General features: G+C 42.2%; 1 protein-coding gene across 4 annotated transcripts in view; it reads left to right on the top strand.

The window, feature by feature from the left end:
* The window catches only part of sws (patatin like phospholipase domain containing sws), a 275,614-nt gene that overhangs the window by 55,374 nt on the left and 204,025 nt on the right, over positions 1–16,215 (top strand). For all 4 annotated transcript variants that reach the window (XM_037414017.2, XM_075879135.1, XM_075879134.1 and 1 more), the window contains exon 12: positions 12,676–12,849. In XM_037414017.2, coding sequence (XP_037269914.1) covers positions 12,676–12,849 — 174 coding nt within the window. The remainder of the gene's footprint in view (positions 1–12,675; positions 12,850–16,215) is intronic.

The following is a 16,215-nucleotide window of genomic DNA, read 5'->3' as shown; positions in this document are numbered from 1 at the left end:
TGAATATTTTTAGAATAATTTTTGAATATTTCTAGAATATTTTTCGAATAGTTCAAAGTGAAATTGCATGGATAAAATTTTGGAGGGGATTCTTTAGTATATTCTTATGAAATATGGCAACTTGAAAGTGCTTCTTCTTACTAGGTCAGGGGTGTAACAGCTGTGCCTATTGTACCAATTTTATACAAATCCCCATTGTTGTGCTGAGCTGTGCCAGACGCATGAATTTTGCTGAAATTGCGCCATGCTGCGCCACAATGCCTGACCAGCCTCATAATTATCTCATGTGCGTTCATTTCAGCAAGAAATGGAGGCCACACTAGCCACCTGCACTTCGCGTTGTCAATCAAACCAAGCGCGCTGACCATAACCTTAAACCAATATGTAAGTTATATACTCGTTTGGTGAGGACACTCGCGAGATGTGATCATCCAGACGAAGTATAAGAGGTAGGCACAACATTAGGTGCCCATCGGTGCGCTGACCACAGCGGATACCTTGCGGCGAGATGATGTAACTTAAAAAAAAAAAAAAAGCATTGCCATAACCATCAACGCTTTGTGCGAAATGTGAGGAAACGTGGTTATGGCATGTTGGAAAAGTATGCCAAGTTTTCCACGCTCAAGCAAGGTCGACGTGCTGTGAATGCCGTCGTTACTAGCCATCACGTTAGTTGCCATAGCAAAGGCACATAAAACATTTTTCTGGCTTGAAGTTGTGGCGTCCTGGCGATAGATATCCGGCATTGTCGCCTGGCCAACGGGTGCATGTAGTTACGTTATCCGGTCTAACGTGCCTTGCGAGTAGCCGAGAAGTTGTGCCCTAAACCCAAACCCACCGTGAAAGAAAAAACAGAAAGAGTGGGGTGGGGCTGGGGGAGGAGGGGTGTAGTGGTTTGAAAATTGCTTGGCCTTGTTCTAACCCGTGCAGAACGCTGTTTAAGCCATCTTCGCTGCAGTGTACTGGTGTCACACGAAAAAGTTTATTACGATTTGGAAGGGGTTGCGAGCGCTAGTCACAGGACACAGCAAATTTTGTTCAATTACTCATGCGTGTATGCGCCTCATAATTGTGAGTACTAGTATGTTCGCTGACGTCTAAAAAAGTTGCTGGCAATTATTTAGAAGTGCAATGACATTTGTGTTGCCATAAAAGCGAAAATACTGTGGCCAGTTTTTTTTTTTTTTTTTTTGCCACTCCTACTCCTCAGTTATACGAATCTCCTGAGTTTCAAGGTCGCTAGCTTGGCAGAGCCACATTTAAATTCACAGAGACACGGCAAATGCTAATGTAGACTTCATCATTGTTTGCTCAGTGTGGGGTAATTCAGAATACCACATTTTTATTGAAATAGCAGTGCTCATGCACAATTCAGGTGGGTTTAATTTTTTGTACATATATGTTTTCTGAAGGTAAGCCATTTTATTTATAGTGCTCTAAATTAGATCTTTCATGGTAAACAATTTCTTTTTCTAACCTGCTACAAATTAGGATTTTAGTGCTCCCAAAATGACATTTTGCTGCTCCAAAAAATGTTCCAAATTCTGTTTTGGCTGTTGCACCCCTGCTAGGTTGAAGTGCTTGCCGGGTGGTATTTCATAGTCTTATCTAAAATAGGGCAATGCGGAGGCCAAATTGTATTAGTACATGTGTTGCCGACAACACTTTACGTGTGAAAGGCAGAGATGTTATTTTTTCCTCAGCCTCTCCTCCTCTTTCAACTTCTGTGGAAGCCCAACTGTTGTGGCAGACAAGGGCGTGCTCCCCTTGAGTCCGCTGTTCCAAATCTGCCTCGTGCACGTCAACATACTAGAACATTTAAAACCTTGGATGCTAAAAACTTTCGGCATCTAGTTTTTCAGACTTCCTGCCCGAACTTCCGGACCAAAACAGCATTCATTGAGCCCACACCTTTTTCACGTCTATAATCTCCGTGTTGGAAGCAGCATTTTCTTGAGTCTATACATTTAAAACTGGAGCGGAGCTTGAAAGGTAGCTTTGCTGCAATACGAGAATGTGCTGAGGTGAAGCTTATGAAGATCTGAAGAGGTCACATTTAATTTTTCAATGCCTGAATTATGAAACACACGATCAAAATAAAAATTGTTTTCATTTTCTAGCTTTTAATAGCAACTTTTAAATGATTCTGCTTTTAAATTATCTAAAATTCAACCTTAATGCATACTTTTGCGTATGTCGTGAATTCTCCATATATCACAGAAGCGAGGACCTTGCTACAAAAAATGCATTTCAGAACTACGTAACATGTTGTGTGCCACCTCTTGAGTGTGCACGCATCAAATAAACAGTATTATTGAAGATAAAACTTGCATCACTAAGGCGACAAAAAAAACAAAGTGAGAGCTGTTGCACGCGCTTCGTGCTCTTCGCCATGAGCTCCAAAACAATAGTTATAGCTCAAAAATACCTTGGACGAGACAGCGCTATATTTTTCATGTTCAAAGATACATGCCACGCGAGTACTTGGCAGCCCACAATAAAAGTAGCCCGCATTTCGTGACTTACTTGCTCGAAGTTTTTCAGTACATCATGAATTCGCGACATTCGGCAGTAAAGGGTTAATCAAACGGTGACTGCATTTGAATAAATGGTGTGTAGGGAGCTCGGATTAAGTACTTCTCCATCTGCAATAGTCTGAGATGGAGGGCCTGAGGTCTATTAAGTTTAAGGGGAAAGAGTGGGTACTCTATTTGCATGAGGTGAAAATATTTCGTGATACTGTTGTACACTGCCACATTTACGAAGCAGACTCGCACTACTCGCTGCAGATGTGCTTGAGAATTATGGCTGCTCTGGCTAATCGCCTGCCACGGTTATGCTTGGGAAAGACGTTCCTCGGGATTGGTGCCATGGTGATCAGGTTGCGAATCTCACGAGGCACCTGCCTCATCTTTTTGCAGGTCTCTATTATATATTTTCTGTCAGCATCAATGCAAACCAAAAGGTGCTTGTAGTCTAAAATGAAACTAGCACTAGAAAAATTCGCATTAACTGAAGGCAAAACAAAAATAAAAAAAGCATAAAGCATGAAGGACATGTCTGAGCATTGTCTTACTTACTTGTGTGTCACTTTCTAGGGCAAAATTAGGCTTTACTTCAACCATTAGAGCCAATAAATTTTTCTCTATGTGAGCATGGTCTACATTGAGGTGCTTTTCTGACAAATGCGAACGGGAGTAAAATAACCTGTGGACGAAGCCATCATGGCCAAAGCTGCTAGAGTTGAGTACGGTGATGTGAAAAGGACAGTGCTATTGTGGGCAGTTGCATTCATTTAACCATTTGTTGGGCAGTGGGACGTATGCATGACCCATTGTTCATTTCACATTGTTGATGCTGTAGCTTCGTAACAGAGCTCAAACTACCACGTACTGGACACTATTTCCTGCTGTCAAATGTGGCAGAACATTACATATTCATTTTCGTGACACTAACGGCAGGTGAAAGCATGCTACAAGACAACTAGCAGTTTACGTGTTTTCTTTGTATATTGCTTGGAATATTTGTTTTTATGATGGTTTTTGGAAAGAAAAATCGCGGCATTCTGCGGTGGTCGCGGTAACGATACTCGCGACGCTCAAATCAGTCAGTGATTGTGGACTTTGTGCCTGTAACGCGTTCATGTTAAAGCAGGTGACGCAAAGGAACAATCACACAAGCGAAAAACAAGTACATGAGACTAGTTTGTTAGTGCTTGTCTCATGTACTTCTTCCTAGCTTGTCGTTCCTTTGAACTACCTTTTTTTAACCTGAATTCCTGCAAACTAGCTCCTCTATCGGTTCTCATAAACACGGTCATTTAGGGTATATGGCATCATTTGTAAAAAGAAGAGTGGGTGATTTCTAGCTGACTTTGAAAACTTCAAGTCCAAATGCTGCGCTGTAATGTTTGGCTCACATGTCCTTAGGAGCCTCGACTATCGATCGGCAGCTTTTTCTGACTATGCTTGAAAAGCGTTGAAGGGCCCCTTAAAATATGAGATGAAATGTGTCAACTGTTGTGGAAGCACCCGAGTTATTTTAAAGATTGCCAGGAAAGCCTAACAGTGACATTGAAGGGTTTTAGAGCATTGAAGATGCAATTTTAAAACTATCACTCAGTGAGTCCGTGTAAAGTACAAAAGTTAGTCATCTCTAATAAGCTCTCACAGGTTTGTCGAGCTTACAGAAAAAAAAACGTAACCTGTAAGTGTGTGAAAGAAACAATGAAAGAAGTACTAAATAAAAACCTGGCTACGAAAGTGATTTGAAAGAACTTCACTGAAATAAGTCTGCAGTTAGCATACCTATGCCCGTGAATTGCAGCTTAGCCACCTCTTAAAGGCTTAGACAAACAAGCATTGCCCTTGACACATTCACTTTTCATTTTCACTATGAGATGCTGGGCCGTGTTGCCGAACGGATGAACGTTCACACTGAGAGCAGACGAAGTGCAAAGCATCGGCATCACATAAACATGATGATCTACAGTTTAAGTTTGGGTTCTGATCCTTATGGTTAGAAAATTTTGAGTGCGAAGCAAATTTGAATCTTGAAGTGTGAATGCAAATTGAAAGAAATATTCTTTGAATATTTGTCAAATAGTTGTAGATTATTTCAAAACATTTTTGGAATACTTTGAAGTGAAATTACTGCAAAAAAAAAAGTTGGAGAAAATTCCCGCACATATTCTTATCAGATAGCAACATAAAAGTGTTTTTTTTTTGCTAGGCTGATGAAGTGCTAGTGGTTAGAGTTTCATAGTGGTCTTATCAAGAATTAGGCAATGCAGAGGCAGAATTGTGTTTATGTATGATTTGGTGCAACACAAAGTGTTGCAGACAACACTTTACACATGAAAGGCACAGATGCTATTTTCTCAGCCTCTCCTCTTCTTTCAACTTCTGAGGGAGCCCAAGGGATCTGGCGGACAAGGTGTGCTTCATTGGAGTCTAGAATTCATAATCTGCGATGTAGACATCAATATATAAGAACATCTCAAATTTTGAATGCTAAAAATTTTCGGGATCTGATTTTTCAAATCCTGCTCAAATTTCAGATCCAAAACAGTATTAATCGAGCCTCCACTTCTGTCACATCTGTGATCTCTATGTTGGAACCAGCATTTTCTTAAATCAATACATTTGCAACCATAGTAGTACCTGAAAAGTAGCTTTTTCGCAATATGAGTGTGCGATAGGGTTAAGCATATTGGAAATTTGAAGGGATCATTGTTAATCGGATATTGACTGTTGTCTTTGGGAAATGTGAATAGTTCTAATAGTAAAATTTCAGTGTGAATCAAATCAAATAGCAAACACCACTAAAAAAGTTCAGAAATTTGAATATTTGCAAAGGCTTACTTATGAGCATCTACAATAAGCATCAACTTCATATTTTCTGGTCTTTCTACTACATTTTTGTGAGGCTGCTTTACCAATTTATGATGTACAAGCAATTTCAGATAGTGAAGTGCTTCAAGTGAATAATGGGACATAGAAGTCCCAGTTCGTCATTGTGATCCAATTGGACAATGGAACGCATTAGGCCCACTGTTTTCTCTGCAGTAAGACAATGCTTAGCTTTCAGATTGCAATCAGGAAGTGATGAACAGTTTGCCTAGAATATTTTAAGTGGCCGGTAGACAGGCTGTTTTTTTTTACACCTCCCAAGCAAACTCTCTAATTCGCGCAGGAGGCCATGGTGATCACTCTCCTGCACCTGACGAGTCTATTTTTTTTTCTGTGCTGTGGCCTAATCTTGCCCATGGTATCATTACATAGCATCCACTTTGTCGATTAGTCCTTTGTAGGCTTGTGCAAATATTCAAGTACTTCAAATATTTGAACAAATACTTTATAAATTATTGGAAATTTCGAAGTATAATTTGGTTAATATATGGGCTTTAATGTCCCAAAACCACCATATTATTATGAGAGACACCAAAGTGGAGGGCTTGAGAAATTTCAACCACCTGGGGTTCTTTAACGTGCACAGAAATCTGAGCACACGGGCCTACAGCATTTTCGCCTCCATCGAAATTGCAGCTGCCTCAACCAGGATTCGATTCCGCGACTTGTGGGTCAGCAGACGAGTACCTTAGCCAGTAGACCACCGCAACCGGGCAATTTGAAAGTATGAATGAATAGGCGTATCCACATCCAACCCCCCGCAAGGGAGGTTTCATTCCAGTGAACGGGTACTGTAGACATACTTCATGTTTGTAAACAGCAATAGGCACTATCGATATATGTGTGTTTGCTGTAGCGATGTTGCGGCGCATTGACTCCGCCCAGCTGTCTCTGCCAAAAGAGCGTTACCGCCTTCTACGATCACGTGACAACCAACGCAGAATGTGCAAAAGCTGCCTCCGAGCACAGTGCGTTGGAACGCCTTCTGCATATTTAAAAGCAATGGCCGCAACGGAGGAAGTTGCAGTGGCTGTAAGAGGGTCTCTGAAATGAACATATGAGCCTGGTTGACGTGTAGCACTAGCTTTCAGAACTTAATCAAAACATGAGGTATCTAAACGGCGGGAATGTGACTCATTTGTGAAATGTCATCACTGTTGCAGCAGTCATGCCACACGTGTACATTTTAGTTTAACTCTGCAAAATGTCATTGCCATTGTGGCAGTCTACGTTATATGTATACATTTTAAATTGTTAACTAGTGCTAGAATGACAGACCCAGTTTAGCAAGAAGCTCTAGGATGCGATGTGCTAATGCTTGGTGTAAAAATACTTAGCCATGAATTGTTACGGCAAAACCTCGAATATGTTCATGCAAAACTAGGGTGATCTCGGCGACACTCATCCCCAATACGCTTGCAATAATGCTTCAACTACATGCTGTGTACTACAGTGAACTCTCGGTAGAACGAACTCCACATTGACGAAGTTTTCAGATTAACGAACTTTTTCATTAAAAAATCCTGTGCGGACTGCTAATAGTTTCAATGTAAAATTATTTCACTACTACGTACTTCAGAATACCAAACTTTCCAGAATAACGAGCACTAATTTGGTTTCATGTTATATTAACAAGGCCTCAGTACTATGAACTCATGTTCTGAAATCTGTAGCGACCACCGGAGAGGTATGCAAGCAGACGACACAGCAAACGGACGCCTTGCTTCTCGGAACATGTGCAACAATGCGGAGGGGAACACAAAAAAGACTCTTTTCTTTCTTTTTGTTGAAACGCCGAAGCTGCAAGTTTACAACCGCCGAGGCAAGGGGCGAGGGCAACATGGGAGGGCAAGGTCGGCGAGGCAGAGTGGGAGTTACAGAGCAGGAAGCATGGGTGCGAAAAACCTGAGACAGCGAGGGAGCAGAAAACGAAACGCGAAGAATTTCCTTTTTTAGCTCTTTCTTTTTTTCAGAAGAGGCGATGACAGCCATACGCTTAGGGCTTTTCTTATTTTTGTCACTTCTACACGTGCTCCAGGAGGCCTTGCCAGTCGTGTTCATCTCCTTTCGGTAATTACTTAGCACGTCTGCAAAGCAAGTTGGCATTCACACTGCAGTGGTACTAGAAATGAGTTCATCTCTGCTTGCTACGAAAAAGTGGAAGCAGTTTTCGCTAAGCGAAAAGAGTGGATCGCACCTCCGAATCACACCACAGGAATGTGGATGAGCTGGAGGCCTTCGCCCTGCAAATTTTGTGCTGCACGCATTTAAAAAAAAATCGGACGTCTGTAAGTAAACGTGCATTATTTAGTGTTCACTTGTTTGTTTGTTTTTTTCTCGTGAAAAACGAGTTGAAGGACCCATCATTTTAAAGGTAAGTCATTTTGGTCAGTGGAAAATAAGTATTTATGGTTAATTTTTGGGCTTTCACTATAACAATCTTTCAAAATAGCGAATGAATTGCCGCAGCCCCCTGAAGTTCGTTATACTGAGATTTCATTGTATGCGGTTACGTACCTGTTAGGTTCGGGGCTTAATTTGTACGTTCAAATCGAAGCTGCAAAATGCAAACAGACAGTAAACAGACTCTGCAAGTTTCCCGAGGGCTGTTTTTTTTTTTTTTTTTTGTGAGTTCTTGCAGATCTGAAAGATTCGTAAAGCGCACCGCAGCCAGAACAGTCCTGCCCGATGCGCTTGTGTCAGGTGTGTCATCACAGCCGCAAATAGTCAGAAAAAGCGCAGTCTAAGTCACCGTTTCGTTCACTGCTTCTTTGGTGAATCATACTCACGCAAAAAACAAACACATTTTTCATGACAAAGTGACACCTTTAGTTCAGGCAAGTATAACGAAATTTTTTTCATGCGACTATGACTTCTGCAGTTGTATCAACTATGGCAGCCATCAAAAATTCTTTGCATATCTTCGCATATGGCTATGCTATCCAAAACAATAATGTGCATTGAGGTAAACGTGCTCGCTATGCCTCCACATAAGGCTTATTCCAATATATGCAGTGTGTCACATTACAGTGACAAATGCTTGACAGAGGTAATCGTTTGTACTGCTTAAGCCACTCGAAAACATAACCAATAAACTGGCATCAAAGGCAAGTTCTCGGGTTCTGCACCTGTGGCGAGCTGGAGCAGGAAAAAAAAAAAAAAACACCTAGCCAATCTTTCTTGTGCCTTCCCGCACAAATAAATATGACAGCTCATCGATACATTGTTGTTTCTTTGCACGATGACAAACAGTGCACATAACAGTGAAAACAGAGCAGCAACTGCCGTAAGCATGGCAGCTTTTGCCTACCACGCAAGTCTAAATAGCCAATGACAGGGCCATGGCATTTTCGGGGTGTATGTCCAGTGGAATTAGTCTATACCATGAATACACCTTTCTAGGGATAATCTGCACAGCTGCAAAGCCCCACTTCAAGGTTAAATGAACATATTACCTTCCCCTTGATTCTTCCTTCTTTAAGGTCAAAAGCTTGTTATGCCCGCTTACGTTGTCTATTAAATTCTTAATGTCACATACAGGTGATCCCGAATATATCGAACACGAAAGGGATCATGAAATAGTTCGATATATAAATAATTTGAAATACAAAATACGCTTATCTAAGGCCTAAATAAAGCATTTCAGGCCTCAGAATCCGGGCCTCAGAATTCATTACAAGCACTAACAGTGATTCGCTCACAGTATAATGAAGAACAAAGTGTGAACTGCAAGTTACCACACTTTATTTTGCATGATAATAGTCCGCAAGCTTGTCTTTCTTCTTGCATGTCGTCGAGTTCCAGTCTTTTCAAATAAGCGAATTCAGCTCTTTCGGCCACAACAGCGTTGATTGACGAAGAACGCCGATGCAAGCTTTGTACCGTGGCAAAATGTTGGTTAACGGTGATCAGAAGCAGCAATGTCATCTGCACCGATGAAGTCGCTCTCTGTCAGAGATGGTGCTTAGAAACACTGACAAGTCTCGGAATTCACTTTGGCACCGCACGCCGTTGTCGGCCATTTTGACACACCCGAAGTCTTCACCTGGCCCGCAAAAAAAGTTTACGATGGTGCTTTGCTTGACGTCGTTATTAGTGGCAGTCGTGATTTTTATAGCTAAGTGCAGGTTAACTTTCAGTTCAACTTCCGAATGACGATTTACCAGGAACGAGGTGAGAAGTACACAAGGCACAACAAAAAACAACGCAGAGTTTCATGGCGGAAGGAATATAACGAGTTCCCACTGTCGACATGTAGGCAATGTAGATGCCACTTGTTGCTTTGTAGTTGGCAGCCGCTCATTTCAGCTGCTTTGATGTGAAAAGCTACAGAAAGCGTAGCCTCTGAGACATGCATTTTAATACCAATAACACTGAAATATGTTGCGACGTTGCACTTCGCGACGTTGCACGAAGGCCATGCTTTTCAGGCTCGTATGTTCATCGTATCTTACTGTGTGCTAAGGAACAATTTAGGGAATGTGAACATTGCAATGAGAGTGCAGAGTCACTCTGCATTTTCATGTTGGTGTCCTCGGTAATCAGTCATTTTGTAAAACGTTAGGACCTGCAGATAGCGCATCAAACATACTGGTGCACTCGCAAGCACCACGCAACAAACCAGATCAGCGCAATAGAATTGCACTGCTTTTTCGTCACCTGCGCACGAAAAGGGATCCGAACTTGTTAGAACGCAGCCGAAAATCGATCAATATATGCTTGGAAAAATGCGCTTTCTGGGCTTTGGCGTAGCGCAGCATTTGATGCATCAAATGTCCTGCTGTGCAAGTTTGATATACTGGTGCACCGGTCTATACATTTGCATGGGGAATTCAAGGGGATTTCTCAACTGTTCAATATAGCCAATAATCTGATATATTCTAGTTTAATATATCCGGGATCGACTGTATTTTACAAGTAATCGCTCGCATTTTACTGGTGCTGTTCAAAGTTCTTCTAGTTCCTCTGAACAAAAAGGAATGAGATCTGCCTATGGTTTGTTTTAATTAAAAAATATATTGCACAGCTTAGTTGGGTAATGGCGAATATGCTCATTTCTCATAATGATATGTTATATATAGGCTATTTGAATTGGATTTAAAAATATTTGAACCAAATCACTATTCGCTTTTTATTCGCTTCAAACCTAAAATTTACTATTCACACAAGCTCAATCCTTTGCACAATGTGATGGTGCCTTAGTCCTGCGGTAATGCAATTTCCATCGCTAAATTGTCGTTTTCATTTTTTTTTCTGGCCCCTGCCATTTTTGTAGAGCCAAGAAAACAAGCAAGCTTGTTAATCTATGGCTTCTGTAAACACAGCAGCACTCGTCAGTGTCCTAAGTGTCAATTGACATCATCTTGGTCCCACTTTGCCAATACAGAAGCTCTTGCTTAGTCTAATTCACTGAGAAATGGAGAATGGAATTACTGAACCGTGCAGAAAAATCGCAAATACTTTACTGTTGTAGCGTCTGGACACAAATCTTGTAAAGATACAAAATGCTGTTGGCAACATGCAAGTGCGATAGCATAGAAACCTGCAGCCCGCACACCTAATGACCATCACTTGATAGATTAGTGGAGATAATACACACTGTGGCACCTTTTTGTTCTGCACACGAGGTAATGCCTTTATGCTTGTGATGTTGTTCTAATATCTCTTTTTACAAGGTACTCATACCAGAAAGCAGACACCTCTTTGTAGTATGCTGCCATGTGTGGATGTCTTTCTACTGAGTGTTCTTCAGACCAAATAACTTGAATGCTCAGTGGTCTGGGGTATCAGTCTCTCCATTAAGACAGCTACAGGGATGGCATTCGTAAAGCTTGAACATTCTCAAATTTTTCTGATAGTGGCAGCTTTTGCTGCACCATTTTTAAAAAAAGTTCCTTACTGCTCTTTTGTTAAGGAATCTAACCTCCTACACCTTTCTTTTTTAACACAGCAGCCCGATGCGCAAACAATCGGGCCACCACCACATGCATGTTTTATGTGTGTTAATGCCAGCAATACTTCCTTGCCCCATATTGTTGATGGTATAGCACTGCCATCTAGAAGTGCTGCTGCAAAGCAATGCATCATGATACAAATGAACGCTGGCCCTTTGCACTGGCAGGCCATAGGCAATCTTAGCTTACACCATACTTCATCCACTGCAGTGAAGCATAGAGGGGAAGCCATGGTGTACAAGTGAGACATTGACATCTGGTGAAGGGAGTAGAGAGGCTGCAATAGTGGACACACACACTGAGATGAGAGAGAGAGAGAGAGGGTATTAGAGATGGTGGTCTCTCATTTCACATGCATTCTGCTACCTGCTTAGATGTAGGCAGCCACATGGGCACTTCCATATGTGCCTCCCAGGGTAGTTCTTGTACCTGAAATGAGTGTGCCGAAAGTTAGCTTGCTTCTTTCATCTTTATTATGCTATTTGCATTCAAAGGTGCATTACACTGTTCACCAACTCGGGAACTAAATAAAACATGATAAATTGACAAAGGAGAGTAAAACGAGCGTTGCACATGACAAAAATAACTATGTACGATAAGCAGAGTTTTGCATTATGTAGATTTCAACAGAGCATGTTAGATCTGCTGTCATGCTTTTTTTGTTTTCCATTGCTCTTATTGAAAAGAACTCAGCCTCTGTAAAGTGGTACAGTGTGATTTAATCAGAACTTATACACCAGCCCTGCTTTTCAAGTATGCCTTGCTGAAATCTTGGAGTTATGCTATTATACATGCTGCTTTTATTGCATGGCCTTTTACACCAAGAATGTTTTTTTTTTTTAGTTATGAGTACCCAGGAAAGACACTTCCAGCGCTTTTTGACCTCATGCCAAAAAACACGATCATTCATAATCATCATTCTTTTCTAATCTGCGCTTTATAAAAAAGCACAGATTGTCATAACAGGGCCACTATGTTTTATGTGTGTTTAACCAAGTGATTTTCGTCAATATTTATTTCTTTGGTCTTTTGTTCTAACTGGAACACTGTAGAACCTTGTTCATATATTCCAGTTTCTTGCCCTGTGGCAATGTTTGTGGTACCGTTGTAAAGATGAGCTGTGCGATTTTAGTGAATTTGGATTCTACGTTTTCTTGGAGAGCATGTTTTCCACCCTTTCCAGCACATATGTATGAACGAGGTTCTACTATAATAAACTCATTTTAGTGTTGATTCTCATTTCTGTGGCATTGTGATTCAGTGCACTTTGGCTACACATAAATGAGTTTGAGTGGTGTTTTTTTATGCAGTCTTCATCAAAACGAAAAGTGTCTGCAACATCTGAGGCAGCTGGAGCACGTAAATCAACTCGAAAAACGTCCTTTGTTGTTGGTGAAGGCTCCAGGACTTCCTCGTTGGCTCAAGAATACAATCATTATGTTGAAGCAGCTGTCCAAGGTTTCACGAGCAGGCTAGACATTGAGGTAATGTGGCTGTCCTTGTAACATTTTACAGTAAAACTTTGGTGATATGAATCTGGCTGGTTATAAAAAATATTCATATCCGAAATTTGTATCACTAGAAGACTAAAAATCAGTACGTGACAACAGAAAGCTAGCATACATTTTCATTTGTTTCATAGGGCTCATGAACAGCTCTGAATGATTACCAGTAAAGTTTCTAGATGTATACGAGCATACTTGCGCTTAGAAACAGATGCGTAGCTACCCGCGACAGCTAGTAGCCTGTTACTAATCTTGCTACGCTTTACCACATGAAACAAGAGCACTGTGGCAAAAGGTACCTAAGGAGTGCTTTGCACACTGTAGGTGAAGACCAGAAAATTTTAGAACCGCTTTTATTGTTACTGGCTAATCACGGTGGTGTGGTGGTTATTTGCTCGAAATGAGTCTTCCGTGCAAATTGCTGGGCAGGTGTGCGCCTTGCGAACAGACGTGCATGTTGGCGTTGCGAGGCCTAGCTCCTGCGCTAAGATTGTTCCTTTTTCGGTCCTCGTCCACTTTTCGTAGAATGGTGCATTGCGAAGACATGGCTTGCATCGATGTGGCAAGCTTCTGTAAGCACAGTACGTTGCTGCCTGAAGCACAGCATGTGTCGAAGTATCCTGAAAGGTAGGGGAGAATGGTAATGGGAATGTCATCTGTAATCTAAACTAAGGCACATGAAAGTGTATTACAGCCTCCAAAAGTTGCTTGCCATTTGTAATATAAACCACAAGGCACACAAAAGCACATTATAGTCTCCAAGAGTCGCTTGCACAATCTTGGAGGATACCATGTGCTGCTGATGGCCGATGCTGACAAACTGGCGCCGCACTGAAAACCCCCGCACACGCGCTCTCGCGGCCACGCGTGATTGATATGTCTTCCTTAGAAGCACAGGCAGCGCCTGTTTGATTGAGCCTGCGTGGTAGCATACGTTCGTGTCAAACGTCACAAGGTGAAAAACTATTCACAACATCCGTGCACCATTACATTGCAGGCTAATAGGCCTTGGCCGGGACCAGAAAAACTTCGTAGCACCCCAAAAATTTGTACGAGCAGTGGTCACATCACTGAGGCTCCAGTGTATATACATACTACTCTGCAATACAAAGGGCTCTGTTGTACAGGGGAAGGCAGCTATCATGCAAGCTTTGTTGCTTATGTCCCGCCTTAATGTCTGCTGCTCTTGTCGCATCACAACCATTTCACCACACTGTCATTGCTCAGACATGCTGCTGTAAATTTTTTAATCAACCAGCTCTCTGAGGTGGTGTAGTAATTACTGTGTTTGGCTGCTGACCTGAAGTTGACTGGTTCAATCCTGGCTGCAGCAGTTGTATTTTGATGTAAGAGAAATGCTAGAGTCCTATGTACTGTGGAATGTCGGTGCACAATAAAGAACACCAGATCGTCGAAATTTCCAGACCCCTCTACTGTGGCGCCCCTCATAATCATATCATAATTTTGGGATGTGATACCCTAGATAGTGCTTTTGCTACTAAATAAGTTCATGTTTCAAAGGGCTTACTTCAGGGGGACTAACTTCCAATTGTAAACTCTTGATTTATTTCCAGGCATGAATGGCTAGGTCTTCTTTTTTTTTTTTTTGCATTCATCACATTTAATCAATAGGAATACCCATAAACTTTTAATAGGGTGCCAATACCAAACAATATCTATTTGCTGTACATTTACCTCTGCTTGATGGTTCAGGTTCCCAAGATCTCTCGGGCCCTCCACTACGGCATGCCTCATAATCATGTCAGTGTTTTGGCACTTAAAATCTTGGCAATTGTTATCAGATTCTCCTAGTATTTGTATCAAGCCATCCCCAGCTATATCTAATAGGGCAGTATTATCTACAAGCTGCAGGCATAGCAGAAAACAGCACTGGGTAACCTTCATACATATTGCCTTATTCCTTCCTTAAGTGTTTTTATTGCCCCGTTACGCTCTTAAGTAATGTTCAGTGCAAGCCAAACCTGCAGTGTTCGAGAAGCTTCAGGACTGTAGTAGATCATTTTGTTCAGATTACACGCCCTAGGCCAACATTACAGATTATTCTGGAAATTACGTGGCCGTCAGCGATAACGCTGCAATATTCGACGGCTTATGTATACTGTACTTACGCGCTTAATTTGCACCCTCGCATAATTTGCACTCCCTCACCCGCTCAAGCCAGCTCACCGGCGGGCGCTCCTTTGGACATTTCGATGCTTCGGCCGGGTGCGCGTCTCGCCGAGCGAACGAGCGCAGTCAAACAGGCTGCGAGTGCAAAGTCTCTTCTTCTGAGGACGTCCCCCGAACTAGGGTCCCTGAAATACCACACCCGGACACGAACCTGTGGACGGGTCGCCGGAACTGTTTGAGTGTCAGCCTCCCCCTATCTCGCAATCTCCACCACCGTGATAATGGCGAGAATCCATGCTCGCGTTACAGCACGGACGACTTTCTGCATCGGAGGCATGCAAGAGCCTGTCGCGCCAACTATTCGACTCGTTCCCTGCGTCCGCGCTGCAACGCACACTTGGTCGATTTCGGAAGTTTAGGTTTCGCAATCCGGCCGATGTGTTCTGGCGGTTCCCTAGCAATGTACTACAGTAATTATATATACGGGGAAATTGAAGCTCGCTGTTCTAAATTTAGCCGAAGAAAACGGGAACCGTGCCGCGGCAAAGCACTTCAAGGGTCTATGAGGGGGCGATTTGGGCTTGTTGGTATGGTAGCATGCTAATATATGGTAGGATAGACAAAGGACATGGAGAAGAGAAGGCACATAGCGCTGTGTTGTCTTGAATGTGCCTTCTCTTGTCCATGTCCTTTGTCTGCGCTACCATATATTAGCACTTCAAGGGGACGTACTTTAACGTGATCGGTTCGGGAGAAAGCAGAAGAGTGCGCGCTTGCTTAATTCAAGCTTCCCATCATTAAAGGAGGCATTTACAATTATGTGCGGATGCTTAGTTCTTCCGGTATCGCCATGTCACGGGACCTAGTTTCTCCCAGCATTGTTGAAAGAACTTCAAGAAAATGGAGCGCTCGAACATGTTTGACGGAACCGAAGACGATGTGCTTTGGGAGGGCGGTGACAGCGGCTGTGACGATGGTTCCCAATCAAACTTCAGAATAAGTGATTCCCGCTAGACCGCGCGGGACCAGATCTGACTGATTAAAGTTTGCGCAAATTTTTTTTAATTTACCAAGTACACTTGGTTTGTGCTCCAATTTATTTCTTCTTTTTTTAATGTTTATACTGTGCGCATTCGTACTCTGACAATTTTTCATATGCTTGCGCAATTCCTGCCTAATTTGCACACTCCTTTTTCGGGGCCCCAAAATCGTGAA

Source organism: Rhipicephalus microplus, chromosome X, assembly GCF_043290135.1.
Source record: "Rhipicephalus microplus isolate Deutch F79 chromosome X, USDA_Rmic, whole genome shotgun sequence".
NCBI classification, from domain to species: domain Eukaryota; kingdom Metazoa; phylum Arthropoda; class Arachnida; order Ixodida; family Ixodidae; genus Rhipicephalus; species Rhipicephalus microplus.
This window is presented reverse-complemented; position numbering and strand designations above follow the sequence as displayed.